Here is a 25,848-nt window from a genome sequence, read left to right as displayed (position 1 = left end):
TCATCAAGAAGATGCTGTTATTATGACAGCAGCCTCCACTGGAGAACAGGCTGCCCAAGCCAGGGACACACATCAATCCTTGCCCATGCAGGACAGATGCTCCTGCAAGAAGGGACCTCCCTGAGCTCTGGGCTGGTTCCCGCCTAGCCAGGGCCCAAGGTGTTTGGGATCTTTTCTCCCAGTGACCCAGCACCACGCTCCCTGAATCACGGCTCCATTTACACTCCTTCCTGCCAGGGCAGCAAATCTCCAACCCCAGCTCCATCAGCTCATCTATTGAAGGACCCTGCCCCACCATCCCCTGAACAAAAGCAACCCTCAGACCCTACTTCTTTTTTAAGGAACATTACAATTATGACATAAGCTTTGGCTCTGAGGGGGTTCAGTGAAAGCCAGGGTATTTTCTTTCCCCTTTTCATAACAGAAACCATATTGCTCTATAATCAAATTTATCTCATTCCTGATGAGGGAAGTGAGTATGTGCGCAAGGTGACCAGGAGCAATGAGGGCATGTGTGCTGGGAGCAATCACCCTGAAGGAATGCAGAGCAAATATCCTTGGCGATACAATGTGCCATCAGATTGAGGAGACCAAGCAGAGACCAAATAAGCCACAGCTCCAGCAGGGACCCTCACCCAGGGCATCAGCAGGGACCCACCTCACCGTGTAGATGCCACCTCTTGCAACCAAGAAGCTATTTCTTGTCTTTCCCATTTTATGATGCTGTTTTCTTCACTGTATAGGAAACCTTGCAAAGGGTGAAGCTCACTTTTGACACGTTTTACAGGTGGGAAAATTCAGGAAGAAGCAGTTACTTTGAGGTTAGTTGCTAAACATTGAGTGTCTCCATTTCACATTGGTCTACTCTGGTGCAATTTCAGCTGAGGCCAATGGGAGATGTGGCTCTGCCTGTGAAGCCTTGAAGATGATGATCCCAAAGTGGAGATGCTGGCTACTTTTGCAAACAGGGGGTCTGCAGCAGGGATTTGGCATCTAAGCACTAACATAACTCGAGACAGGCAGTGAGGGCTGTGAACAAGTGAAGTTGAGGGACTTCTAGTCTAGATACAGCCAATATCCTCAAACTAGGAAAATACAATCAAAATTCTTTTGCAGGGGGGAAAACATGCCAAAACCCAAGGAATAAGTTAAAGGTCACTTGAGATCTACTGGAAAGGGGCTGAGGTCAGCCACCTCCTGTGCGGGTTCCATCACTCACACACATCACCGTCATCTCCCCCATGACAAACTCCCTGCAGGTGGGAACCAGCCCTGTCCCATGATTTTGACAGGGAGAAGGGGTGGAAGAGCTGGAGGGCTTGCTGTGTGCTGGTAAACCCCAGCGTGGCACAACCAGGAGGTGGATGCTTACAGATGTAATGTGCTGCATGAGTCAAGACTGAGAGAGATTTTGGTTTTTAAATACACACCCCAAAAGAGAAGGAAAATGAAGATACAAAGTGCTCTCTGACAGACAAGGCTGGGGAGGGACTCTCTGTGCTGCTGTTACAAGACAAGGATGGGGTGGGATGTGCTGCAGGTGTCCTTTGGCAAAATGAAACAAAAAAACCCACTTAACTAGATTAATGGACTTGCAAGCTATATATGAGATATATGCACATTGCTGGTCTGAGCTGGGATGGGTCTTGTAGGTATGGCATCCAAACTTTTCCTCTAGATCATGGAAGAAAAGATGGGCAGGTAGGATTAGCTTGTGACTTGTCTGATTTGGATAAGCATCACCTTTTGGGGCAAGTATCTCCAGCTTTTGGGACCTGGGGTCCCATCCAGAGTCTAAGGTGATTTACTCACTGGGCTGAGGTATTGCTATAGGTTCAGGTAACACCTGTGAATGCAGTAGTATCTGAACACCTGGGCACCAGAGCAGCTTCTCACATCCTTCCTGGGGCATACTCATGGATACAGCTGAGCTGCTTTTGGCCACTCCTGAAGGAATAGAATTAGCCTATTAAAAACTTGATTTGTCTGCAAATATCAGTCTGAGCTGCTACTGAGTGCAAGGAAACTGTCAAAGGAGACAGAAACTTCCAACCCAAACATGAACGTGCTGGTTAGGGACCCATGAACCCACACGTGGAAAACCCAACCATCATTTTACAGAGACAAAGCTTGCCTGGGGTGTATAAGTGCTATCAACCCACAAAACAACACACGGCAAAGGCACAATCACCCTAATGGGACTTGAGCAGGAAAACATCATCACAGCTGTATTAAATAGGGCACCAGCTCCAACCCTGCTGCAAACCAACCCTGCGTGCTCAGGCTTCACCCCGTCTGATCCCCCTTTGGTCTCCTCTCGTTTGGCAGGGCAGGTGTAAAGCCATGGGGCTGCCAAGTGGACACGGCCGTGCAGCATCTGGCTCGGTCTGGCTTGCACACAGGCTGCTTGGATCCCTCTGCATCACACTTGCCCGTATTTTACATTCCAGGATCAGCATGGGCAGAGCTTGTTTTCGGCTGCGTGCAGGATCTGGAGCTGCACACGCAATGTAACACTGCCTCTTGGTGTCAAAGCCCCGGTGCAGGCAGCGCTCCTGCAAAGTGATGTGAGCAGCAGGAGCTTCGCTTGTGCTTTGGCAACAGAGGGGGAACTCTGGCTGGCAAAGTGGCACCGTCACCCACTGTCTCCAGTACTGTGCAAAGAAAGGCATTGTGCTGCCCGATTTGGCTTTGCTGGGGAAAAAACCACCAACACACAGAGAAAAAGAACAAGAGAGAGGGGAGGCAGCAGCATTGAGGGCATGCCTCAGGTTTCACATGTGCGCCCTCAGGTACCTGGTCCCAGACTGCATGATGAAGATAGGAAGAGGAGATGGCATTTGTTCAGGAGGTACTGCTGAACCCCCTGTTCAGAAAAGCAATTCTCTTAAGTACTCCTAAGTGCGAGCAAGGGTATCCCTGGACTCTGCTCAGCTCCAGCCCACTGTCACATCACCTCTCCCTGCCTCAGTTTCTATAGTTAGGATATGACCAAGAAAAACAAAACCCATTTGCCCTTCTTCTGACCCATTTCTTCCCTACAAGATAAAAGTAACACCCACAGCGAGCAGTGAACTCCTTGTGTCCTGGAAGGGGAGAGGGATCAAACCCCGCTGTAAGAATCAAACCAACACGGCCCCCAGCTTTCCAGCCTTCAGGAAAAAGGTGCTCTATACCATGGAGAACTGCTGAACAAAACAAATGCCTCCAATCAGTAGTACAGTGCAGCTTTTCCTGGATTAGAAGCAAACCGAAGCCAGCAACGCCCAGTGTTGATATTTATATCGCATCTCTCCCATTACTCAATGAGATAAGACTTGGACGGGTCTGTGTTAGTGGCATTAGGTTTCTACACACTCAGAAATAGGAATACTCTCCAAGTCTGTAACTGTAAAGGGTTGGTGACAGGGGAATTGGTGACAGGGAAAAGGTGGAATTGCAAAGGTCCATTTGCCAATAGAAGAAGAGGCCAAACTCCTCTCCACCCATTACCATTTCCAGGAAGAATCCTACATTCACACACTGCAACACCCTATACAATGACCTGTCCATGCCTCCTCCTCCTTAGTCCCCCACTGCCAGCCTTCCTCCAGCCATCACAGAAGAGCAAAGCCAATGGGCCTGGGCCCAGCCAGGTTTGGGGTTCGGATACTGGGAGGTTTTAGGACAAACCCAAGGATGTTATTTCAATCTGGATGTCCTGAGGAAGGGGTGGGGTGGAGCTGGCCACAGGAGGTAACAAAGGCTGTTCTGTTTCTCTTTGTGGCATGAGGTATGAGCAGAAACAGACAATTTGGGGTGGATAACCTGATCTTTCCAGCAAGAAGGAGAGAGACGCTCATACACTTGGCAGACACAGGAGGAGCAGGTTCCAACTGAGGTCACTGGAAAGGCACCTCCTGACTCCAGATCTGTCCCAGGTGGCTGGATACTGGTGGCAGAAACAGATCAGGAGGTGGATTCAGGCAGAATCCCAACTTTCAGAAGAGTGATGGCAAATGGTTGGTGTAGCAGCATTGGAGCAGCACACGGAGGCCCTGGTCTCATTTACTCAGGCTGGGCTGTACAGAGATAGTGAGAGAAAGCTTAAAACCTGAGCTGATAAAGGGACGGGAAAAGAGTAAAGATGAAAGTGAGACAAAGTGATCTGCTTAGATCACTTAATAGAGTAAATGGTGAAGTTGGGAAGAACCTCTAGCACTTTGACTTGACATGAAGAGAGCGTGAATGCCTTCTCTATGGCTTTTGCACGCATACATTCCTAATGCTGGAAACTTCAACAGGAGCCCAACTTTCCTCAAGTTCCACGCATGGGACTTCTTTAGTATCAGCAGAAAGAGAGATTCTCTCCTTCTTCAGCTGAGCTCCTGACCTCCCTGTACAGACCATCCTTCATGGGGCCAATCCACCTCCACTGCAGTGATGTGCACATAGCCCACATGGGCCCAGACAGCTCGGTACTGGACCGACTTCAGCAAAAACAACAACTCATCTGAGCCAGCATTTGGCAGCTTGGTTCTGAAGCAACCTTAAGCTGTTGAGGAAGGATAAGCACAGCCCCAGGATTAGCAAACACTTGTTTGACTCCTGACTTGCCTTGTTTGAGCTTCCGCAAGCCAGGAATGCCTGAGAAGAAACTACAGCCATACACCACTCAGCTTCAGGAAGCTGGAGAGCATGTGGAAGAGAAGAGGTGGATTCAATGAAGCAGCACAGCTCCTGTGCACACAGGGGACTCAGCCAAGGCTGTAACAGATGTGTTTTAACCCATGCCACTGAGCTATTTGGGATCTGTCTCCAATTGCTCCAGTGCTCATTCATGTGTCTTCCTGACAGAAGACCAACAATAACAATTAGTATCATATAAGGAGCAGGGGGACTGCTGCCAGCATTAGCACAGTCTTGAGCACCAAAGGTTTCCATTCCACTCTTTATCCCAGCTATGCGCAAGGCAGAGGTCAGTCAACATTAATCAGCCTTGCTCTGGGCCAGCTCCTTCAGCACATTCAGCTTGCTGAGTTGCAGTCACTGTCTCTCCATGCTATGATGGGCTCCCCCTACTCAACACCTTTGCCTCTTTCCTCAAGCTCACCTAAAACAAAGGTATATTCACCGTTAGGCAGCACATGATGGCAGAGGCTAAGCCTGGCCATGCTGGAGGTGGCCTTCAGGCTCTACATGGGGTCACGTTGGCCAGGCACGTTTTGGTGGGTCGTTGCTGTGGACGGGAGCCTTGTGCCGTCATTCTGAAGTCTAACTGTATCCCCTTCTATCCAATGGCGGTGCCTTACCTTCATCCCCTAAGAAGGGGTTTCCACCTTTCCAGCACTCCTGGAACACTCTCCCAGCCATAGGCATTGGGCTGGTTCAGGATCCCCCTGGGGAAACCCTGTCTGAGCCAGCAAAGGGAATACAAAGTGGAGGCTCCTTCTCAGCACGTGAACGCACTCCAAGGAAAGGCTCTGGAAGGGATCCTGATGACTTTCATATTATTTCCAGTAAATTTTGTGCTGATTCTTGGCACAAACACTGGAAATGAATAGGCTAAGTCAGGAATGTAAATAAAGTGAAACATTAGGATTTAATCTAATCTATAATTATAGTATCTGTGGCATGGGGAAGAAGTTGGTGTGTTTGCACTGCAGCTCCATTGAGAAGCACGAGGGGGTTTCATTTCCCTCTCCAGAATTTCCCTTTTTGGCTGAGGGATGCTTGGTGTCTCCTCATGTATCTGAAAGAAACGTGCTGGGCTGGCAGAGCTGCTTTCCAGCAGCTGAGCAGGTACAGCCCAGGGAAGAGACATCCCCAGGCACTCATGGAATGATGGGATGAGAAACTGAGATGGATGAGCTGGGCTGAAGGCTCAGGGAGGCTGTGGGATGCACAAGGGAAGCTCCTGTCTCTACAGTGAAGAGACTGGTTGGGTTCGTAGGGTGCTGAGCTATGTAAGCTCAGTCCTCAGACCTCTGAGACAAGCCAGAGCCCTTTCTCTTGACTGGGGTTTGGTGCTTGCTGCATCACAAGTTCCCTGTCACAGCAAACCATCAGTCTGATTGGCATTAAATGCTGCCCACGCTGGCTTGTCCATGTAAGACAAGCACCTAACAGACACACAGATATCTCTCCCTCTGCCCTCCTCACCCCATCCTCGTCCAGATCCACCTGGGAGGAAGCTTGACAGCTTGCTCTGGTCTAGCATCTCAGGGGAGAATAATCCCCTCTCCTGTGATGCACTTTGCAAGAATTAAAGACTTTTGGTTTTTAAGAGCTTAAATCAAACTCACCAGTCTTCGAGGACCATCTTCAGTGTCCCTGTGTCCGGGTACCCAAGTGCATGCACATGGCTGCAGCATGGATCCCCACGCATGGGCCCTGTGACAGACCAGCAGCAGTGTCCACACGTGTACATGAACCTGTGGTACCCATCTTCGCTGACATGAACCACTTTCCCTCTGAAAGCCCTCTGTGCAGGGACTAGCATCCCAACCCTGACATACCACAGGCAAGGGCAAGAAAAGAGATGACAGGCAATAGATTTTCATCAGACTGCAATTGCAAAGGACAAAGGAATTAGTTCTCCTTTTGTTAGTTTATGTTTTGAAATTTCAGAAGTCTCAAAAGCAGAGGAATCAATCACGCTCTGTTTATTTATTTGCTTCTAGAGCATTTCTTGGTTTTGTTTTTCATACTCAAGCTCAGCTTTGATCTCAGGCTGGTAAGACTCCAAATAAATGGTCAACAACAGGGTGTAATTGCCGTAGGTACTACAAAAGAAAAGGGACAGGATGTCCAACACATTTACAGAGCAGAAGAGACTTCCATGATCTCAAGAGTCCCCTCTCTCAGTTTACATGACACCCTCAGACTACGAAACAAGCAAAAGCATTTGCTTTTGGAGAGCTCTGATGCTGCATCCTGTGTGCTCACCCAACAGCCTAGAGAAAAGCACAGGTCCCTGCTGAGTGGCTATAATCAGGATTATACCCAGGCCAGAGCCTTCCAAGATAGCTGTTTTTCCACAGAAACAAATGAAACAAGCAGAAGAAATTCAATTTAAGCAATGACCCCGTGCCTCTGTTTCTGTTGTTGTTCCGTCTGCGCGGGCTCGGAACAGAGTGTTAGCCTCACATTTCACTGTTCTGGCTTTCTTCATGCTGTGTTGCAACTGTGTGGACATCTGAGCAGAGGAATATTTAATGTGTGTGCCTATGTATCTGAGAATGCGCACATGCTAAATAAACACGTGCTGGTTAGGTCCCAGGTTGGAGCAAACGCGTGTGTGTGTGTGCTGGATCTGCATGCATCCATGGCAATGCATTAGACACGTGTATCAGTCCATGCAGGTGTGCTGGGGCACGCACGTTTGATATTGATGCACATCATATTGATGCACATAAATACGATGACCAGGAGTGTGGGTCCATGCCCCACAAGTGCCAACATGGACATTTATCCATATGTATGTGTCCACATATGTGCACTTAAGCATGCACAGCCCTGGGAATGGTGTGCCAAGCCCTCCTAAGCATTAGCTGCTGGATGGAGCCAGCACTGTGCGCTACCCTAGGGCCTGTCCCCACACAAGGATGTGGTCCAAAGCTCCTCGATGCCAGGGGACTGCTGCCTGCAGCCACAGCTGCCCATGGAAGCTACAGTCCCACACCCAGATGCACCCACAGAGAGCAGGAGCTGCCCACAGCCACCCCCAGAACATGGGGCATCACCGACTCTGCTTACCACCTCCGCGGCAATGTGCCTCATGACTGCAAAGCAGAAGCCTGGCTTGGACCAAAGGGATGACAAAACCCTGGACAAAGCTTTCCGCCTTCCACCCAAGGCTCTCCCAGCCCTTTGCAGACATCAGGAATTAGATCCCAGAGTCCCTAAAGCAATGGGTGAGTGCAATTATCCCTGCCTGGCAGATGGAGAAGATGATTTGGCAGCCCAGGCTGTCCAAGAGCCAGACCTTCTGGCTCCCAACTCCGTGCATTCACCTTGGCAGCAGCCTCCCTATCAAACCCAGTGGCTCTTCCCTCATCCAGTGCCCTCAGCAGCCAAAAGGCTGAGAGCCCACAACCAGCTGAGTTTATGGGTGGTGGGTTGATAGCAAACTGTGGTTGCTCCAGCCTCCCCCTGGCACCTTTTCTGAGCAGCCCGGTTCACATAGATACTAATAGTTATATTGATGCATTATGTATATTTAACAAGAAAACATCTAAACCCATTCAATGGCAAGAGGTATCGCTTGGAGATGCTCCTGACACAGCCCCACTCAAGAGATGCGCAATAAAAGCTTCTCCTTCTTCAGAGGCTGTCAACATACTGAACTGGGGAGGTGGTGGAGGGGGAGGCAAAGGGAAAGTATTAATCAAGATCTTTAAAAGTTCTCGTTGACAGACCATTTGCCAGCTCTCGTTTTAAATGCTTTTGTGGTCCCATAAAAAGTTTCATTACTTGCTACAAAATGCATTTTAATTATTACAGTCCCTCTGACATTAAGCCCTGGGTGTTTCTCTCTTGCTTACTTTGTCTCTCCTCTGTCTCCTTGCCTTTTTTTCTCTGTTTCTTTCTCCCTCTAAACAATACTGAAGGAGAAGTTAACATCCAGACCCTGAAATTACCCCTTGGCTTTGGACACTAATTGCTCCACAGGATTCACATAGAAAAGCCAATCACATGTGCTCAAAGAACATCTCAGAAGACACAAGAACATCAGCACAAGGGTGGCCACCATCCCTGCAGAAGTAACTGGGTGGTGGGGAGATGGATTTGATGTCTCTCTGATCTGCTGTATGTATCCTGATATAAACAGCAACTTCCAGAAACATCACCTACCACACTTCTGACATCTGGCTATTTCAGTCCATCAGGCATTTGACAACTTGCTTCAATCTGACCACGTCAGCTCAGCTCATCCATGACACATAACCCTATCCATGAGGCATGGAAGAAGACTGAAATATGTGAGTTATTCCACTTATTCCCTCAGACTCCCAGTGCCTCCAAGTGCTATACACCTGGTTTTCCATTCCAACAGCCCAAAGCAAGAGTCTCATCATCTGGTGCAACATAGCATTGACCAAACAAGTCAGTCACAATAATAGCATTGGAGACCCCTCCTTGCCCCCAGCACCTCCCCACGTGCCTCTCCTTACTTGTAGAGACCATCTGGTTCCAGGCACTTGAAAATGACTGAATAGATGCTGGTTTCAGGGACATCTCCATGGCTCCTACCCGCTGCCACACAGGATGTTGCAAGGCCAGAAAGCAAATCATCCGCGAAGCTCAGGGATTCTCCTGGAGAGCAAAGAGATGAGCATCAGTACAGGTACAAGATTATTGCTGACCATTTGAAAACCACTGTAGGAACACCTCTACATAGGACAGGCAATCAACACACTCTAGCTGTGGTAGGAATGGCCCCAAATCTATATGGAGTGTGTCACCTATGGACAAAGCAAAGTAGAAAACACTGGGGCCATCAGCTGATATGGACCCACTGGAGAAACCTGCAAAGTCAGTGCTTGGACAGTGGAAGGTGCACTCACAGAGCATCCAGGCAACATGTAGACTCCCTGCAAGCTCCACATGGGGGACCACCATCCAAGGATGGGCTGCGGGTCCCCAGGAGAGCTGGAAGCCTGGATAAATAAGGCTCTCCTAGTAGGGAGTTCATCTGCAGTCAGTTCTTAAGGGGAACACGGCCTTTGTCAATAATCACCTGTGACAGTGATATGTATTTCTGCTGCGTTAGATTATCAGGAAAGAGACAGTTTTAGAGCTTGGATGGAATTTCTCTCAACGCGCTGGGGCTTTTCTTGTGTGTTTTATTTTTATTCAATGAAAATCAGGAGCTTTGCATTCCCTTTCCTATGCACCCTGCCAGCTCCTGGAGCTCTGACTGGAGCTCCTTCAGCTGTGCTCAGGAACACATTGCTCCTTTACAAGCTTTTGAAGAAAAAAAAAAAAATCCTAATTAAAAATGATGAAAAAACTTTTTTTTTTTTTTTTTTCCCTTGGTCTTCTGGTTTTTAAAGCTTATTAAACACTTAGATCATGACCCAGCTGAAACTGAAAACGCTCCATTTATTACGCTTTTGGGGCATGATTATCCACTGCCGTGCAACCTGTCTCCTTGCAGTGGGCAGGTTGTCTATCAGTTAGAGCTCATTGCATTCAATTCCCATTTTACATCAATGGAACTGAAAGCCCAAGGTCTCAAGCAGTGAAAAAAGCCCGAGCAGCTGCCCTGGTTGTGCCCCCATTCCCACTGATGGGAATCGGAGAAAGGGCTGTTGCACCTGATGGAGTTGTGCTGGTATAAGCAAACCTGGATGCAGATTGCCGTGCCAGGTACCTTGTGCATATGTAAATGTCAAGACACCACAGCAAAGTGAGGAGGAGAATTCCCTTCTCAGCACTTCATATTCCTAAGAGCAAAAGTGACTGAGGATGACTGAAATGAAGCACAATTTCTTGCTATAGACCCTAAGAAATAACCCAGTGCTATAACCAGCCCAGAAGGTCTCACTGTGTGGCTGGATTACCCAGGTAGAAGAAGAAATCCCCTCCTCCCCAGCCCCTCCAAACCACATTGGAGTCTTGTCTCAAAATACACAACTCAGTAACAAATGTCCCCCTTGGCTAGAGAAAAGAGCAGCAATAAATTCTTTTCCTCCCTAAAGGAATCCAAGCCTTAATTATTCATTTTAATGCTCCCAGCATGACTTGTTCTTTCCAAACTTTTTGGTTTTTTTTTCAGGCAACTCTGTCACCAGTCTCTGTAGTTTAACCCAATTCCCAGCCATGGTCCATACCAAATCCCAAGTCAACTCAATGGGCAGGTTGGGTTGGCAATGGTAAATCACTGCTTGGAAGTCATGAGTACTGAATGGCCTTGAGCAAGCCCCTTAGGTCTGGGTTTATGGTTTAAACAAACAAACAGAACCCTATTGCTCATTTCCAACTTTCATTACCATCCCTTTTCATATGATGTTGGGCTGGACTGGGGAACTCCCTGTCACCAGAAGTCATTGAGAACAGACACTACCGTGACTTACAAACCAGATGAATCACAAACACATAACAAAGGACCAGACTGTGCTGCTGAACTGGAACTAGAACTCTTAAGCCTCTTCAGACCACAAGAAACCTCTCTTCTGACCAGGAGGAGACTTCACAGGGGGAACATCATCCCATAGGGGCCTGCTGTGGGATCTCACACCTTCCTCCAGAGCACTCAGGGTTGAGAAGCAGCCAGTGAGAGGTAGGAAAGGGAAAAGCTGAGCAGAGAGACCATGATGAGCAACTGGACAAGACCAAGTGGAGATTTGGACTGGCAGTGCATGGATACCAGGAGTATCAGTCAGGACATCTGTGCCAGGGAGCAGAAGAGATGGGACAGGAGAGAAAAACACAGGGTTGAGACAGGGAGTGCAGAGGGTGGAACTGGACTTGCAGAGGACTGAAAAGGGGGTGGAAAATGTCATGTTCAACCAGTGACTTTAAGAGTGTATTACAACTGCAGCGCTAACTCTGTAAGGCACCCACTACCTTCTGAGTGCTCATCTTTCATGGTCCTCCTGTGCAGCTTTGAGGGGAACAGCGCTGCAGTGAGCACTGCCCGGAAACACAGCGGCAGCTCCATCACACAGTGGTTTGCCATGGACCAAACCTGCACAGATTGTTGCACTGCTGTCCCCCTGCATGCAAGGAAATGGAGCTCTCAGTGTCCACCAACACAGTGTCAGCTTGGGTTAAGCCAAAACCCTTGCAATAAAATCCTTATGGCAAGATGGTGTTTAGTGTTCAACCCTGAGCCTCTGGGGAACTTTCCCCTCTCATTGGACCTGCTACAATCAAGCCAAAGCAAAGAGGTTGTTATGAAAATAGCAAAACAGATGCTAGCAAAGGTGCTGAAACCTCAGCCCCAAGGCTGGGAGTCTTTCTGCACCTGTATAAGCAGCAGTGAGGTTGCTGGCTGTGCCAGACTGCGCAGACCATGGAGCAAAGATGGAGTGGGTAAAGGATGTCCCAGGGACAAACGGACTGCCCAGAGCTGTCAACCCACAGTGAACGTGGGGAGCTGCTTTGCTGTGCTCTCCCCTGGGTGAAGCAGAGCACACAGCAACATCTTGCACAAAAGAAGTAAGAGGCTGTTGTTCAGTCCATGGAGCTCTGAGAGAAATTTCCTAAGCCTTCTCCAGGGCCAGAAAACAAGTTATTCCCTAGATTTAGACTGGATCCTACTCACTGGAATGTCACTAAGGCAATGAGTGCTTTTGCTGGCATTACAGAGGGTAATGGAGCACTAATGTTGTCCTACCAAGGAAAAGTGGTCTTGGGATGTAGCAATAGAGGAATACCAACCTAACTGCACAAGGCCATGGTGAGAGCTCAGTATGTGACATTGCTCATCTGTGCTTAAGAACAAGGCATGGGGAAAGCAGGAGAGAAGGCTTCACAAGGAAGTAACAAAAAGGACAAGTTTACTATGCAAGGAGAGACATAAAACGACCAAGTGGAGATACATAAACCTGTTAATACATCTACAGGGCAGGCACTCAGATGGAAAAGAAATATTTAGGCTAATGGGCAGTAATGGCAAGAGAAGGTAAATTGGATATGAATAAACAGGCTACTCCTGAGAAGGGCAAATAACATAACTAGCTTTTAAGAAGGAGTTTGATCACTTTATAAAGGGGATTATATGGATAAGTGCTGGAAAGCAAAGGGGCTTCTCTTTCCCATCTGGACTTGTGTTCGCACACAGCCTGCCAGCAAATATAAAGAAGGATTTCAGCCTCCCCAAGCAGCACTGAAGCACAAACCTTGTAGATTGGTATCTTTGCTTGTGTTATTAAATTTCAGAAAGAATCCAAAGGTTCTCTGCAGAGTAAATGATAGCTAAATAGATCATCTCTGTGGAGTAGAAGATATTTTATTGACCAGACAGCCATCTGTGTCCTTCATTAATAGTAATAAATAATTGATGTCACACTAAATAAAGCAACAAGCTGTTACAGATATCAAGGAAAAATGACCAGCTCCTGTGAGGATCCCTCACCTGTGTTCACTTCTCAGTAGTGAAAAATCCAGACCAGAGCTCAAGCATCACTGTGGTAAGTGCTGTGCACAGAGCAAAAGATGCCACTTGCTGCATACTGGTAACAGAGCAATTGTGCTCAGCAATGGGATGCTGATACTCCCAACTGCACATCAAATCTCTGCAAGAAACTTTCCATACCGCTGCCTTCCCAGTGCTGGTCTGCCCCAAACCATTCAGTTCCCCGGGTAGCTTCTGAAAATCAATCTCTGCTCTACTACTGATGATGATGAAGATGCAGCTCCCTCCAGGTAGCGTTTTCCTTCTGTCTCTAGTGCAACTCTCTCGCTACTGCCTCATCCTCTTCTGCACACATACTGTGGAGTTTGGCAAGCATCCTCTTTGGTTTTGTAAACATGCATCTTTACGCTGATGCTGGTGTTTGTGTGGGTCAGAGCTTGCCCTAAACCGGAGGAAAATAACAGCAGATATTGCAGTGGGGTGGGATGGGCTAATCCCATTTCATGAAGCTTTGCAAACTTCTGGTCACAGTGAGGTATATAGGTCATCCACCGGTGATGGCTCTCAGATACTCATCTGGGAACTGAACTCAATGCCTGGTCTGGAGAAGGACATCCCTTACTCAGCTGCCTGCCTGCAAGGTTGAGCTGTTAATCTGCTCTTGAATGAGCACATATCTAGTGACGGGAGGTTCAGATGGTCAGGAGTGGGGACTGAGGAATGATAATGGGTGGGAGCAGGCTCAGACCACTCGCTCGCAGCATCCAACAGTCTTAGTCTGCCTCAGTCCTTCCATTGTGAGCATTGCCAGTGCCAGTGGCTGCGACCAGCGGGCAGGATGAATTAACCATCAACCACCTCACTGAAGACAACAGGAGTTATAGACTAAACCAGAGACCAAGACCAGGAGCCTCCAGGAAATTAGAGGAGCAAAAGGAAGCCCTCTCTCTACAGGCATTCCCACACCTTCAGCTCATGTCTGGGTGCTGAGTGGCACAGACATAACTCAGTGCAACCCAAAGTGGAAATGAAGATGAGAGACCTCCCTGCTGCAATTCACCTCTGAGATTCCTAGAAAGAACAGAAAGGGAAAAGTAGGAAGGCACCAATGTCTCTGTCTTGACATCTTCTTTACTAGCCTGGGTGAAACCAACCTTGCAACGTTACCAGTCACTTTCTTCTGATTGTGGTTTTCTCTCCCCATCTTTCTCCCTTTTGCTTTTTTTCAACCTGTTTTCAATTTACTCTTGTGGCATCTCTGTCTGTGACCTCATTCTGGTACTTAAAGGGGGAAAAAAATCAGAGAGAGAGAGAGAGTGTCCTTTAAAAAAGAAATGAAAGAAATCATATTTTATTTAGCTTGATTGGTTTTGAAGCTTTAGCAGAAGAAAGATTAACCTTTTCTGCCTAACTTAATGAAAACAAGGAGAAAGCCTGTATGGATAAATAAATATCTGTGTGGGTATGGAGCAGGCACGATCGTGTTACAGCCCCGGTGGAGCTGTAATGGGGAACAGGCGCGTTCCTGCGCAGCGGCTCCCAATTCCCGATCCATTTTCAAGGAAAGAAAAACAGAGTAGAATGTCAGAGGCCCAAGTGGGCATAAATGAGGGAGCCCGGGGAAGGCAGATGGGGCCCAGCGAGGACCTCCGTCCCTGACAATGACCTCCGGAGCAATGCCAGCGAAGCAGATGGAAAAAGAGACCTTACTCCACTTTCTGTTGCCAGGATTTGGTTCCTGAAATGGGGAAACAAATGGCATGCCCAGCCCTCCATGACTGTCACCTTTTGGGGGTCTTCATCCCACCCTCCTCTTCCTCCAGGGCTCTGCCTCCAAGGAGAAGAGGTTCAGAGGAAGGCCTGGACTGGGTATTTGGATGGGGAGCACAGGCTTGCGGGGTGAATCCTCCACAAGAAGGCTGTGTCTGGGTTTAATGTGCTTTGGAGCTGGTGCTTGATAGGGGAAAGCAGTGAAAGGTGGTTTGTCTTGGAGATGATGGGCTGATTTAAATTGGTGTAACATAACTTTAGGCGACAGAGCTGTTCCGATTTACATCAGCAGATGGTCTGTCTTGCTGCCTAGATCATTAACAGCAAACCGTCCCTACAGACCCTGGTGGAAGGATGTCAAAACCTCCTTCCCTACACGGCTTGCCAGATTCTAAAAGAAATAAAAAGACCTAGTTACTACTAAAAAAAAAACCCTTCTGCCCACATTCTGGGAGCATCCATGCATGCCAGCCTCTTGTGTTAGATGGGAGCTGAAGCCCCATGCCCATAAAACCTGCAGCCTCTGGGATAATTTCTTTCCTCTAAGACACATCCATCAGGAATCCCTCTGGCTGGGCACAGGCTGAAACAGAAAAGCCAGTGATGATGCTGGGCAACTTCAGGCACAGTTTGTGCCTCACTTGCCAACTTGTACAAAGGTGCAAATGGCAGAACTTCTCTGAATGACTTCATCTTGCCCAAGTTATGATTTTTTGGGCATTAACTTCCTATATCTATATGCTATTAGACACATTACTAATGATGAAGAGCTCTCCTCTGGGCTTCCCAGTTCTTCTGGAAGGCTGCATTTGTAGATGGCTAAATGTAAGGAGCGATGCTTTAGCTGAGCTAAGAACAAAAGTTGCATTCCAGTGCCACAAAAGTCCCTTGAATGGCTTTGCTGGTGCTCTCCAGGGCTAGAGCTTGCCCCATACAGAGTGACCACATGGAACTGAAGGATGAGCTGTCTTGCACTGTTCTTATCAAGAGCAGCCAGTTGGACAGAAGGAAATGGTCTTCATCTGGATGAGCTGCAACGTTCTAAAAACATGATGCACAAGGGTAATCACAAGCATATTCTGCTTTCAGGCTCATCAACCGGACTCACTGCTCCTTCACCTGAGCTCTCTGCAGACTGCTTATCACAGTTCTTTCACAGTCAGTATCCAAGACCTCAGAAAATCGGCTTCAACTCATGTAAAAATGCATCACCTCCTCCATCTCCCCTAAGGCTGTACACTGCTGGAGGAGAGTGAGAATTAATGCATTTCATTCTGTGCTAACAGCCCTCCAGTATTTCTCAAGGTTCACTGGGTTGCTAAGGGTCAACCACAGCCAGACACAAGCTGACTCTGCTATGCTTGGAGTCATCCAGGCATGAGCCAGTTCCAGTCTCGAAGCCACGTATTCACATTAGCATGGTGGAGAGTCCAAGTGAATTTATCTATTCCCTTGGAGTTTGTTTCGGGCTCTGCAGCATGTTAAAGTAGTTACTTGATTTCAAGGCGAAGTGGGAGCCCATTTGTTCTGGGAGTTGTGCAGACACAAAACAAAGACATCAACTTTGTCCTCAGATACTTTGTGTCTGGCAGAAGATCTTGTCCAACACCACAGACCTAGTTCTCACTCTCATCACTGCAGATCTAGTTCCTACCCCCATTCTTACTTCCCTTTCAGTTTTAGCTTCTTTTCAATTAGAGATTTCTAAACAACGGACCAATGGTCCAGAACACTTGGTGGTTCCCAAGGTCCATAGTCAGCAGATCCAGGGACTGCACAGAGCTTTATGTTCACCAGGAACACCACCAGCCCCACAGCCACTCTTAAACAGCATAAACTGACGTTTCAGATCCTTCAGACAGAGCAACAAAGCCTGTACCATAACCTCTTTCTTCTTAAATGCAGAAAGCTACTGTACTCCTGTGGTTCCTTGGGAACAAGCCAGTGTCTGAAAACGACTCCCAAAGTTTGGATGAAAAGATGGCGCCAAGGACCTGGACCTCCACCAGTTCAGAGTAATGAGGAGGTTCCATCTACTGCTGGAATTAAGATGACTAAACTCGAAGTGGAAATCCAGGATCCTCCCTAAGGAAAGGTCAATGACAAGGTAGTTCTGACCAGTCCAAGTGGGACGTGGTGCTACACCTACACAAACCTCCTAACCTGCCTAGTATATGATGGTCTATGAAGAAAGGAGGCTGAGGTCTTTCATTTCCAGCTCTACTGAGCAGTCTTTTACCTTTATTTTCAGGTCTTTATGATCAAACACTGCAGAAGTTTAATGCCCCAAAGAACCCCACTGGCTGACTCGCACCCACTGGAGCTCAAGCCTTACAACACATATGCAAATACCAGGCTAGCAGGAGGAGGAAAGCACATTTCCTAGAAAGAAAGTCAGTGTGCAATTAATCACTAAACCCATAATTAGCTTGGGTAATTTGTCAAAGCTAATTAATGTAAAGCTTTGCTGAAAAGCCATCGGTTGCTCTGTGCTTCATTTTTCCTTGCGCTTATTAGGAAAGTGGGATTTTTGGACTTCTAGATGAGCCAGTTTCTTCTATATTGCCACTATTGCCTGACCCTCCTCCCGGTCCCTTCTTACACTTGATACCTCAATGTTGGAAAGTGGAGCAAATCACTATCTGTAGTGTCAACCAGCTTTGGTTGGCCCCATGTCTTCTAAATAGAGGTAATATGTGTAGATGCTGATGAATTAGCGATAAGACTTTGGACCAGTATATTCCAAAGGGCTCAGCACACACAACTGCAGCCAAATCTGCAGCCAACGAACACTTACAAAAATTGGTCCTGATGGAGGCATGCACATGGAAGCAGACCTCTTATTTGGCCCTAATATGCAGTTTTGGACATTTGAGAATGTGGGGGCAGCTCCTCAGTTCATAAAATCTCCTGTAGCTCCCTTGAAGTCAATGGAACAATAACAATTTACACTAGCTGAGTTTCTGCATCCTGGCTGTGAGCTATTTGGAACAACCACACCATAATGATTATTACAGATATTTCAGACCACTTGTCTAAGAGGGAGAGGAGAATACCACTGCATAAGAAAATGGAGAGCTGGTTTGCTATGATTTCCAAAGAATTATTGACCCGTATCTTGCAAACATTTACACATGTTTAGCTTTATTCATGTGAGCTGTTCCATTACACTTGTGTGCCAGATAAACTAATGTACATGCTTGCAGGACCAAGGTTAAAACTTGAGCAAACACAGCGAGTTCTAAATATTTGTATAGATACGTCCAGTTACCTTGGATTCAGACTAGAGAGCAGGTCATTTCACTGTGCCTCTTTTCATAACTCCCCATTTATCCAAGCAGGTATCACAAGAGAAGCCAAATGTGATATCAGGATGAAATTGAGAAAATAAGCAATTATTTGACCAAACTCAGAAGCTAAAAAACACCCACTCAGTCAGGATTAACATATGCAGGGCTTGACATCAGTTCTTGAACAAGGAATTACCTGGATTACTAAAGTATTTTCACAACAGCTTTCTCCACACAGCTAATGAATCATTCACTTATTGATTTCTCCATAATGAACTTAACATTTTTCTTCACGGTTTTGATTTATGAGAAGACACAAGCCAGTGAAGAGGAGGAAGAGCTGGGAATCTTTTGGCCATGAGGAGTCTACTTCAGCATCCATCATCATATCAGCAATCACCCCATTTTTCCCACTAAAACTACAAGGTGAGACGGGATCTCCCGCACCACCGCACAGCCTCGCTGCTCCCAAGGACAGAATACAATCCCTGACTTCTTAAACTGAGCTGATTCTGTTTCCTTGAGGACAAAACACGTGTTAACAAGGCGCTGACACCCAGAGACTTCAGTGCACTTCACAAAGGCCATTAATACCTCTGACAACGTAGGCAGCATTTGTGAGCTCCATCACACCTCCATCGCAGAAGGCTGCAGCCTCAGGAGAGGCGACAGGCAAGGGAGCAGGGACACAAAGAAAGGAAATTACTTTTTTCAAGACAGCAAAAGGCAAATTTGAGGCTGTAACACAGAGCCCCAGCCCAGATCTCCAACCATTAATAGCTGGCTTTCATCTCTGAAAGACTACTCACCCTTTTTCACATGTGAGCAAACTCCAGGCACTGTGGATACCTGCTGTAAGTGCACAGCAGGTTGCTGGCACAAAAGGAATGTGAATTTTAAGTCCTGCTTCTCAAAAACCAAGATAAATCAATCTTGGCATCCACAAGAAAGGGGAGCTGTTAGTAGCCAGGGCAGCTCTCACAGATGATGTCCCCTGGGAAACCATCTCACCACAGGCCCTCTATGGTGGGAACAGCAAAGTCCTAGATGATATCCTTGGCAAAGCAAGGTATCTCAGCACACTTCCTATCCCCAGGATCACCGATCACTCTAGCTGGAGACACGTCATCACCAGCGACTGTGCAACATCTGACCACTCAGACGACAAAAGACAGATTCCCAGAATGAGCAGAGCAGGATTAAGCCAAGTGCTAAATGGATTCCAGGGCTGCTCCAGAATCCGTGCTGACGAGGGAAGCCAGTGCCAGGTAGCCAACCCGGAGCTCATATGGCAAGGTTATCAATTCCCTCTTTTCTTCAAATCCCTAAATAGAACCCAAACATCGCTTGGGCCATGTTACAGAGATAAGGTGAGTCTCTCCCATCCCTTGCAAAGCTTGAAATAGAAGTCCTGCTACTCTCCAAGCATTAGGCGTAGGATGTTGACATTTAGCAGTAGGGAAAATTACCCAAACAATGAACCCTCTCAGGTCTCTTTTCTCCCCTCCCTTCCCCAGTCCCCTGGAAAATGTTCATAAAGTGAAGTGGAAAAAAATAACCAACAAACCCAAACCAACCCCAGCCCCAAGAACCAACCCCCAACCTTCCTAAGGCTGGAAATAACATGCAGAGAAGAGTGAGTCAGGCTCTGCTAACTGCACAAGGGTCACCGGTCCTGAAGGCAGAGATGATTCACCATGGCAGCAAGAACAAGAAGGTAGAAGAGACTCAAAAGAGAGGGTGGAAAGAAAGAAGGGGAGGAACTAAGCAACAAAAAGGTTCTGGGTTGCATGTACCTTGACGTTTACCGAACACCACTCAAGTGGAATTGATCCTGCATAAGTCACTTGATAGTGGTGAGACTATTCCCTTGGTGCTTTGGCCAGACTTCCTTTATGAGAAGGAGGGCAAACAGGCTCTAAGACCTCAATCCATCCCCATCTTCTGCTCCTCCTTCTCTTCTTCCCCTGCCTGAGATGCTCACTGAAGCCTCGATTTCCTGCTGCCTCTGCTTCCACTGCTCATTTCCTTTGCCCATTCCCTTTCAATTCTGCAGCATTAGGGGACTGTTTTCCCTATAAAGGATGCCTTCAAGATGAGAAAAGCAGAACCTGCTCAAGAACACAGCATGCCATGGGAAAGCCCTCCAGGATGCCACTGGCACAGAAAGTACATTGTCAAAAGAGATGGAGAGGAGGATGGGGCTCAGGTGCCTGGGGAGAATCTTGCCTGCCAGAAAGCTCTCCTGCTATTCCTCCATTCATCCTTCCTCCTCATCTTCCCCTTGCTTTTATCTAATAACCATAAGAATTCAAACACAAAAAACCTGCTCTGAAAAAATTCTAAATACAAAAAAAAAAAAAAACCCAAAAAAAAACCCCACACCAAAAACCCCCAAACCCTTCCCTCTAAAGTTCACAATGAGAGCTGTAAAATTGTTTCTGCTTGGAAAATTCTCCTGGTCAGTTTTTCCTACTGTTTAATCCCCGCTTTGAGTTACACAGAATGAGTAAACACATTTTATAAGGTTCTAATTCATACCTAACCCATACAGTTTATAGCTTAACATAGTAAAATACACACACACACATTTTTATACATATATCTCTCTCTATATATATACACCCCCCTCCGCTCACACACACATGCATAAAACAGCCTTGGTCCCACTCCTGCAAGCCTCCCACTGATTGCTCCGGCATGTGCTGTGCTATGGAAGCAGCCTGGCGTGCTTAGGTGTGAGTTTGCTGGCCTGGGGAGTAGTTTCCACTCCAGATTCCTGCAACCTCCTTTGTAATAAATAATTAGTCAGTCTCGTTAAGGGAGCAGCAGGATCCACCGCTCCATCCTTGGAGGACTAAGGAACGCCACCACGTGGTATCCCAGGACTTGGAGCAAAGCCCCGTGGTTGGGCCAGAGGAGCTGTGGGAGCAAGGATGTGTCTGTCTGAAAGGCAGCTTTCTGCTGGCAGTGATTAGAGGAAATCTGAAGGTGGGAACTGGGACGAAAGTGGCCCACGGTGTGAACACCACCAGTGGTTGCTCTGGAAGAAGGCAGGCAGCCCTTGCGTCACACCTCTCCATGTGGTCGTGGGTTAGGGTCAGCCCTGATGTCTTTGTCTGATGCCAGCCTCAGCACGGAGCTGCAGACAGGTAGTTCTTTCTCTGCATTGAAACCATGTCCTTCACCTTTGCTTGTGAGCACGGATGCAGACCAGTCATGATGTGCTGTGGATGGCAGGAAGGCCAAAGAGCTACCTGAACCTCAATTGCTGCTCCAGACGTTTGAGAACAAGCCACCACAACCTGACTTTACCTCCCTGGAGGCAGAGCTGACCGATTCACCCAGTTAGACCTGGGCTGTGCCTCAGGTCTCTCTGCTCCTTGAGCCTTTAACCCAGCGTGGGCAGGGGAGATGGAGTCCTTTCGACTAGTAGTTAATGATAAGCTAATATCATGCAGGAAAAATACACTGCCTGGCACAGAGAGCTTGTGAACAAGAGCACACCCCAACAGTCCACAAGGAGGTTTACCTTACCACTTCTGATGTGTGCTTCTGCTACTCCCAAGCATCCTCAGGGCGAATGCTGTGCACATCAGACCAAAACCATAGCAACAACACCCCCAAACGCTGCGCAGGGGGAACCTTCTGAACATTTTGAGCTGCCAGTGGCTTTGAACTTGGCTGTAACCTGAAGGTAGGAGAACTTTACAACTACTGACTAAGGAATTGCTTCTACCATTGCTCTGAAGAAGGTGGTTTCTCTTGAGCATTTGTGCTTTGGGTTTTCCCACAGCAGCCTGCTATTAAATTAAACGCAGTATCTCACACAGTCCCACACTTCTGCCATAGAGAATAACTGTGACTGAAGTACCAGTTCTGCTATACCTCTGCAAGACCACACCAAGAGATCATTTCCAAAGAAAACCAAAGAAAAAGTGGGAACAAATGTAACCCCCATCAAAAGACTGGGGTCAACTGGAAACCTGCCCTGCAACAACACAATCACCTGGTCTAAGTCTTCTCAACTTTATCTTCTCGCCCTCCAGCACAGCCTCTGCTCAAGCTGTCAGGAAGCCAAATTCCAAAGCAGGAATGAGTTGAACCTTGAAGTCACTCTTTAAAGTAAGGGTTACCCTGCATCCTTTAAGCCCTTAAGCAGCCTTGCACTAAAGCCACCTCCCAGGTGGGAATTTATCTCTAAAGATCATGCTCCAGGTCTCTGCCAGCAACCATGGCTACAGCTACTTGAACCACGTCCCTAGGGGAGCGAGCGCCATCACCATCCCTGCTCTTCTCTCTTTATTCCTTCTGCCTGATGCTCCTGTTAAAACCAAGGTTTCTATTTTTCAAGTGCAAAGATTGCCTCGAAGACTCAATCTCTTTTTTTCTGGGAGCTTATTTTGATACGCTGTCCCTCCAAAGGTGCAGCAAAGCACACCAAGTCATCCAGGTGAAATCAGGGGCATCATTCAAGCCCACTCTGGCCAGCCCTGTGCTAACCTGTCACTTGAAGGCAGGGACAAAAGCCATCATTCAAACTAGCAGGTTTGAAGCTGCTTCTGGCCACACTAAATGTAAGATGTGGGTTTCAGGCCCCCAAATGCTATTTTCATTCTCCTCCTCCTCTAAGAAAATGAAAGCGAGTGTTTATTTCCTGAATGCTCTGGTCTGAGAAAGGGCAAAACTTTCCTGTGGAAGCCAGGTGGCTGGAAAGGGGAGGCACAGGCAAATATTTGCCGAATTTGTCAATGAGCTCTTATTCCATATTTCTTATTAATATTTATTTAGCCATAATGTGAGAGAAACCTGCTCAGACCACAGCAATGTGGGAGATTCCACTGTTATTCTCCTCCTGGCAGCTACTGGCGGGGAGGGAGGAGAGGAGGGAAAACAGACAAAGAGAGAGTGTCAGGGAGTTCACAAGCAATTTAGAGCAAGTCACGGGCTCTTGTCTTAGCAGAAGATGGGATGCCTTGAGAAAATCAATGCATCTGTGGACCATGCGATGGGTCAAGGAGGTTGAATAGCTCAGCCTTCCTTGCTGATATTCAAGGCACAGGTGTAGCTTGGAGAAAGAAAATGATCTCATCCTACAGCCCTCTTTTTCCTTTTCTTTTAAAGGAAGGAATCCTAAATGACATGGAGACAAGGAGAATAAACCGCAAGCCCAGGTTTAGTAAACTGTATGAGATGAACCTGATGCATTTCTTCAATGAGACAGTTCATTCCCTAGACATGAGAAGCGTGGTACAATCTCATTTATCTGGGTATCAAGAGGCACCACAACATGACATGGGCAATTATTAGGTAAGCTTGAAAAGGTGGGAATTAGCAGAAGAATTATAGAGAAGGTAAGGAACTGAGTAACGGACCAGTGAACACAGGCTGTGCTGAAAAGAGGGTGATGGAAACTGAGTTATAACTAACAAGGTTCTTCAATGACCAGGCTTGTAATTCATCTTATTTCTCACTCGAAACAGTGGTGATTTAAGCGCTGAATGAAGTGGAATGAATTATTAGTGTACAGGAGATCAGAGGCTCAGTCAAAGCAAATTAAAAGATCTTGAGGGCTGTAGTAATACAAGCAGAAGGAATTTTAATATTTAAAAATGCAAAGTAACTTAAAGATGGACATTAAAATAGTGCTTTTGTTAGCAGGAACCCCTGCAGACAGAAACAAAGGAGGAGGAGGAGAAATCCCTGGATGCACTGGCTGGTCACAGCACAACTATGTGTTGCCGTTGGATGAGAGCTGGAGAAATGGAAAGGAGATTCTTGGACCAGCTTAGAAAGGCTCCTCCAGTTGAAATACAGAATAATCAAATCCTGCCCATGGCAGTGAGGTTGGAACTGGATGATCTCTCAAGGTCCTTTCCAACCCTAACTGCTCTATGATTCTAGATTCTTTTGATAGCGAAAGGCTGAATATGGTGGCTCACTACCTGCCTTGCCATCAGATAAGCTCAAGAAGTCTCCAGCCCATCCTCCTCAAAGCGAGGCCAGGGCATGGCTGCTCTGGGCTTTATCCAGTTGAATTCTGAGTATCTCCCAGGAGTCCTCCAAGAGCCACAAAGCCGGTGTATAAATAATCACTGCTTGAAGCAGAAATCCCACTGGACTGTGGTGTCCAGGAGGAAAGACCTGGATGGAACAATTTGCCCAGGGAAGCTGTGGCTGCCCCATCCCTGGCAGTGTTCAAGGCCAGGTTGGACACAGGGGCTTGGAGCAAGCTGCTCTAGTGCAAGGTGTCCCTGCCCGTGGCAGGAGGTTGGGACTGGATGAGCTTTAAGGTCCTTTCCAACCCAAAAACGTTCTATGGTTCTATGTGTTTCTGCAGGGCTTCAAAGCCCCAGCACTGCTGCCTCCAAAAACCAGAGGAAGGGCTGTGAGCGTGTCCCCTGTTGCCCTCCACTGGACAGAAGAAGAATGTCACACTTCCGTGCCACATCTGGGGACAGCACATCCTAAAAGCGCCTTCTCTTTCAGCTGGGGTAAGAGTCTGTGCTCTGGGAATAGAGCAGCTGAACTCTAGCTCTGTTTTTGCTCTGTCTCATGTAGCAACAGCTGGGGGACATAGGTTTGCTCAAACCACAGCCAGACGATTGGAAATAAAAACGATATTCATATATTAATTAACATCTGGTGACTCGTCTCATTACCCGATACAATGTGCCTGAGCTGTTTGTTCCCTTCATATTTTATGCATTGAATGAAAACTAAACAAATGTTGCAAACGCACAAAAACCAACTCAAACACTACCCAAGTTTGCACTTCTAACACTTACTGACACATCAGCTTAATTAACATGTAAAGAAGGCCATGACTAACCCATCACACGAAGATGGTGGTGACACCAAGCTGGAATTAACATCCAACCTGGCTAATTTTTCATTAAACTGGGTTTCCCTTTCCACATATTCTTCAGACAAAAACCCCATCAAGTCATAATTTGTTCAACTGAGCAGCTCAGGGCCTGGTTTAGCAAATTATTACTTACCCGTTCTCAAAAACCACTTCTAATGAAAACTGGCCCTAAACATTTCGGCTGCAGCACAAAGCATCATCCCAAAGGAACAGAGCTGATGTCACTCGGCCTGTGCCACATGGCTGCTGCTTGCTGCCACATTTTGGGGACAGAAAGAAAGAAGGCGAGGGAAGGAAAGCCAGCTTAATTAAGAGAAGTCATCACTCAGGTTGCCTGGTAGTAATACATTACCCTGTGTGTGTGGCCATCCCCATGGGGTTGGTGGTAGATGCCTGGTGGCCACCAGTGAGGTGACGGGGCTGGTGTGCATCCGGGTGAGGATGTGGAGAAGGGAATGGAAAAGCTGGAGGCTTGGCTTGGCACTTGGTTCCAGGTTATGCTTGGGGGTTTTGAGACAGGGGCATTGAGAGGGGAGGCAGAGGGGGGAGCAGAGCCCCTCTTCCTTCCACAAGTGACCTGGGGGAAATGGATGCCCAATAAACCATGCCAGGCTCTTACAGGATTAGCCACGTTCTTAAAGAGGCTGAAGGCTTCACTAAAAACCCAACAACAAAACAACCCTGGGCTCACAAACTCTTTTCTGAACAGGAAGAGTGGAGTAAGAGGAGCTCTGGGGCTCACAGAGGTGGAAAGTCACGGGGTTTCGGGAAGCAGCTCGCACAGAAGCACGACTCCCCAGCACTCATGTGCAACCAGGTCAAAACCATGGCTCTGTTTGATACTGATGCCACAG

General features: G+C 47.4%; 1 protein-coding gene and 1 long non-coding RNA gene across 5 annotated transcripts in view; one reads left to right on the top strand and one right to left on the bottom strand.

The window, feature by feature from the left end:
- Positions 1 to 25,848, bottom strand: part of ASTN2 (astrotactin 2) — a 331,851-nt gene that overhangs the window by 23,858 nt on the left and 282,145 nt on the right. For all 4 annotated transcript variants that reach the window (XM_061476701.1, XM_061476705.1, XM_061476702.1 and 1 more), the window contains one exon: positions 9,156 to 9,297. In XM_061476701.1, the coding sequence (XP_061332685.1) occupies positions 9,156 to 9,297 (142 nt within the window). The remainder of the gene's footprint in view (positions 1 to 9,155; positions 9,298 to 25,848) is intronic.
- LOC133281313 (uncharacterized) lies at positions 18,089 to 23,985 on the top strand. Its single transcript, XR_009747465.1, has 3 exons — positions 18,089 to 19,394; positions 23,251 to 23,436; positions 23,785 to 23,985. It is a non-coding gene; the product is annotated as an uncharacterized LOC133281313 (long non-coding RNA).

Source organism: Pezoporus flaviventris, unplaced genomic scaffold (genome assembly GCF_033815535.1).
Source record: "Pezoporus flaviventris isolate CSIRO_AGI_PZ_B2104156 unplaced genomic scaffold, CSIRO_AGI_Pfla_v1 ptg000097l, whole genome shotgun sequence".
NCBI lineage: Eukaryota > Metazoa > Chordata > Aves > Psittaciformes > Psittacidae > Pezoporus > Pezoporus flaviventris.
Note: the sequence above shows the minus strand (reverse complement) of the source record. Positions and strands in the feature narration are given on the sequence as shown.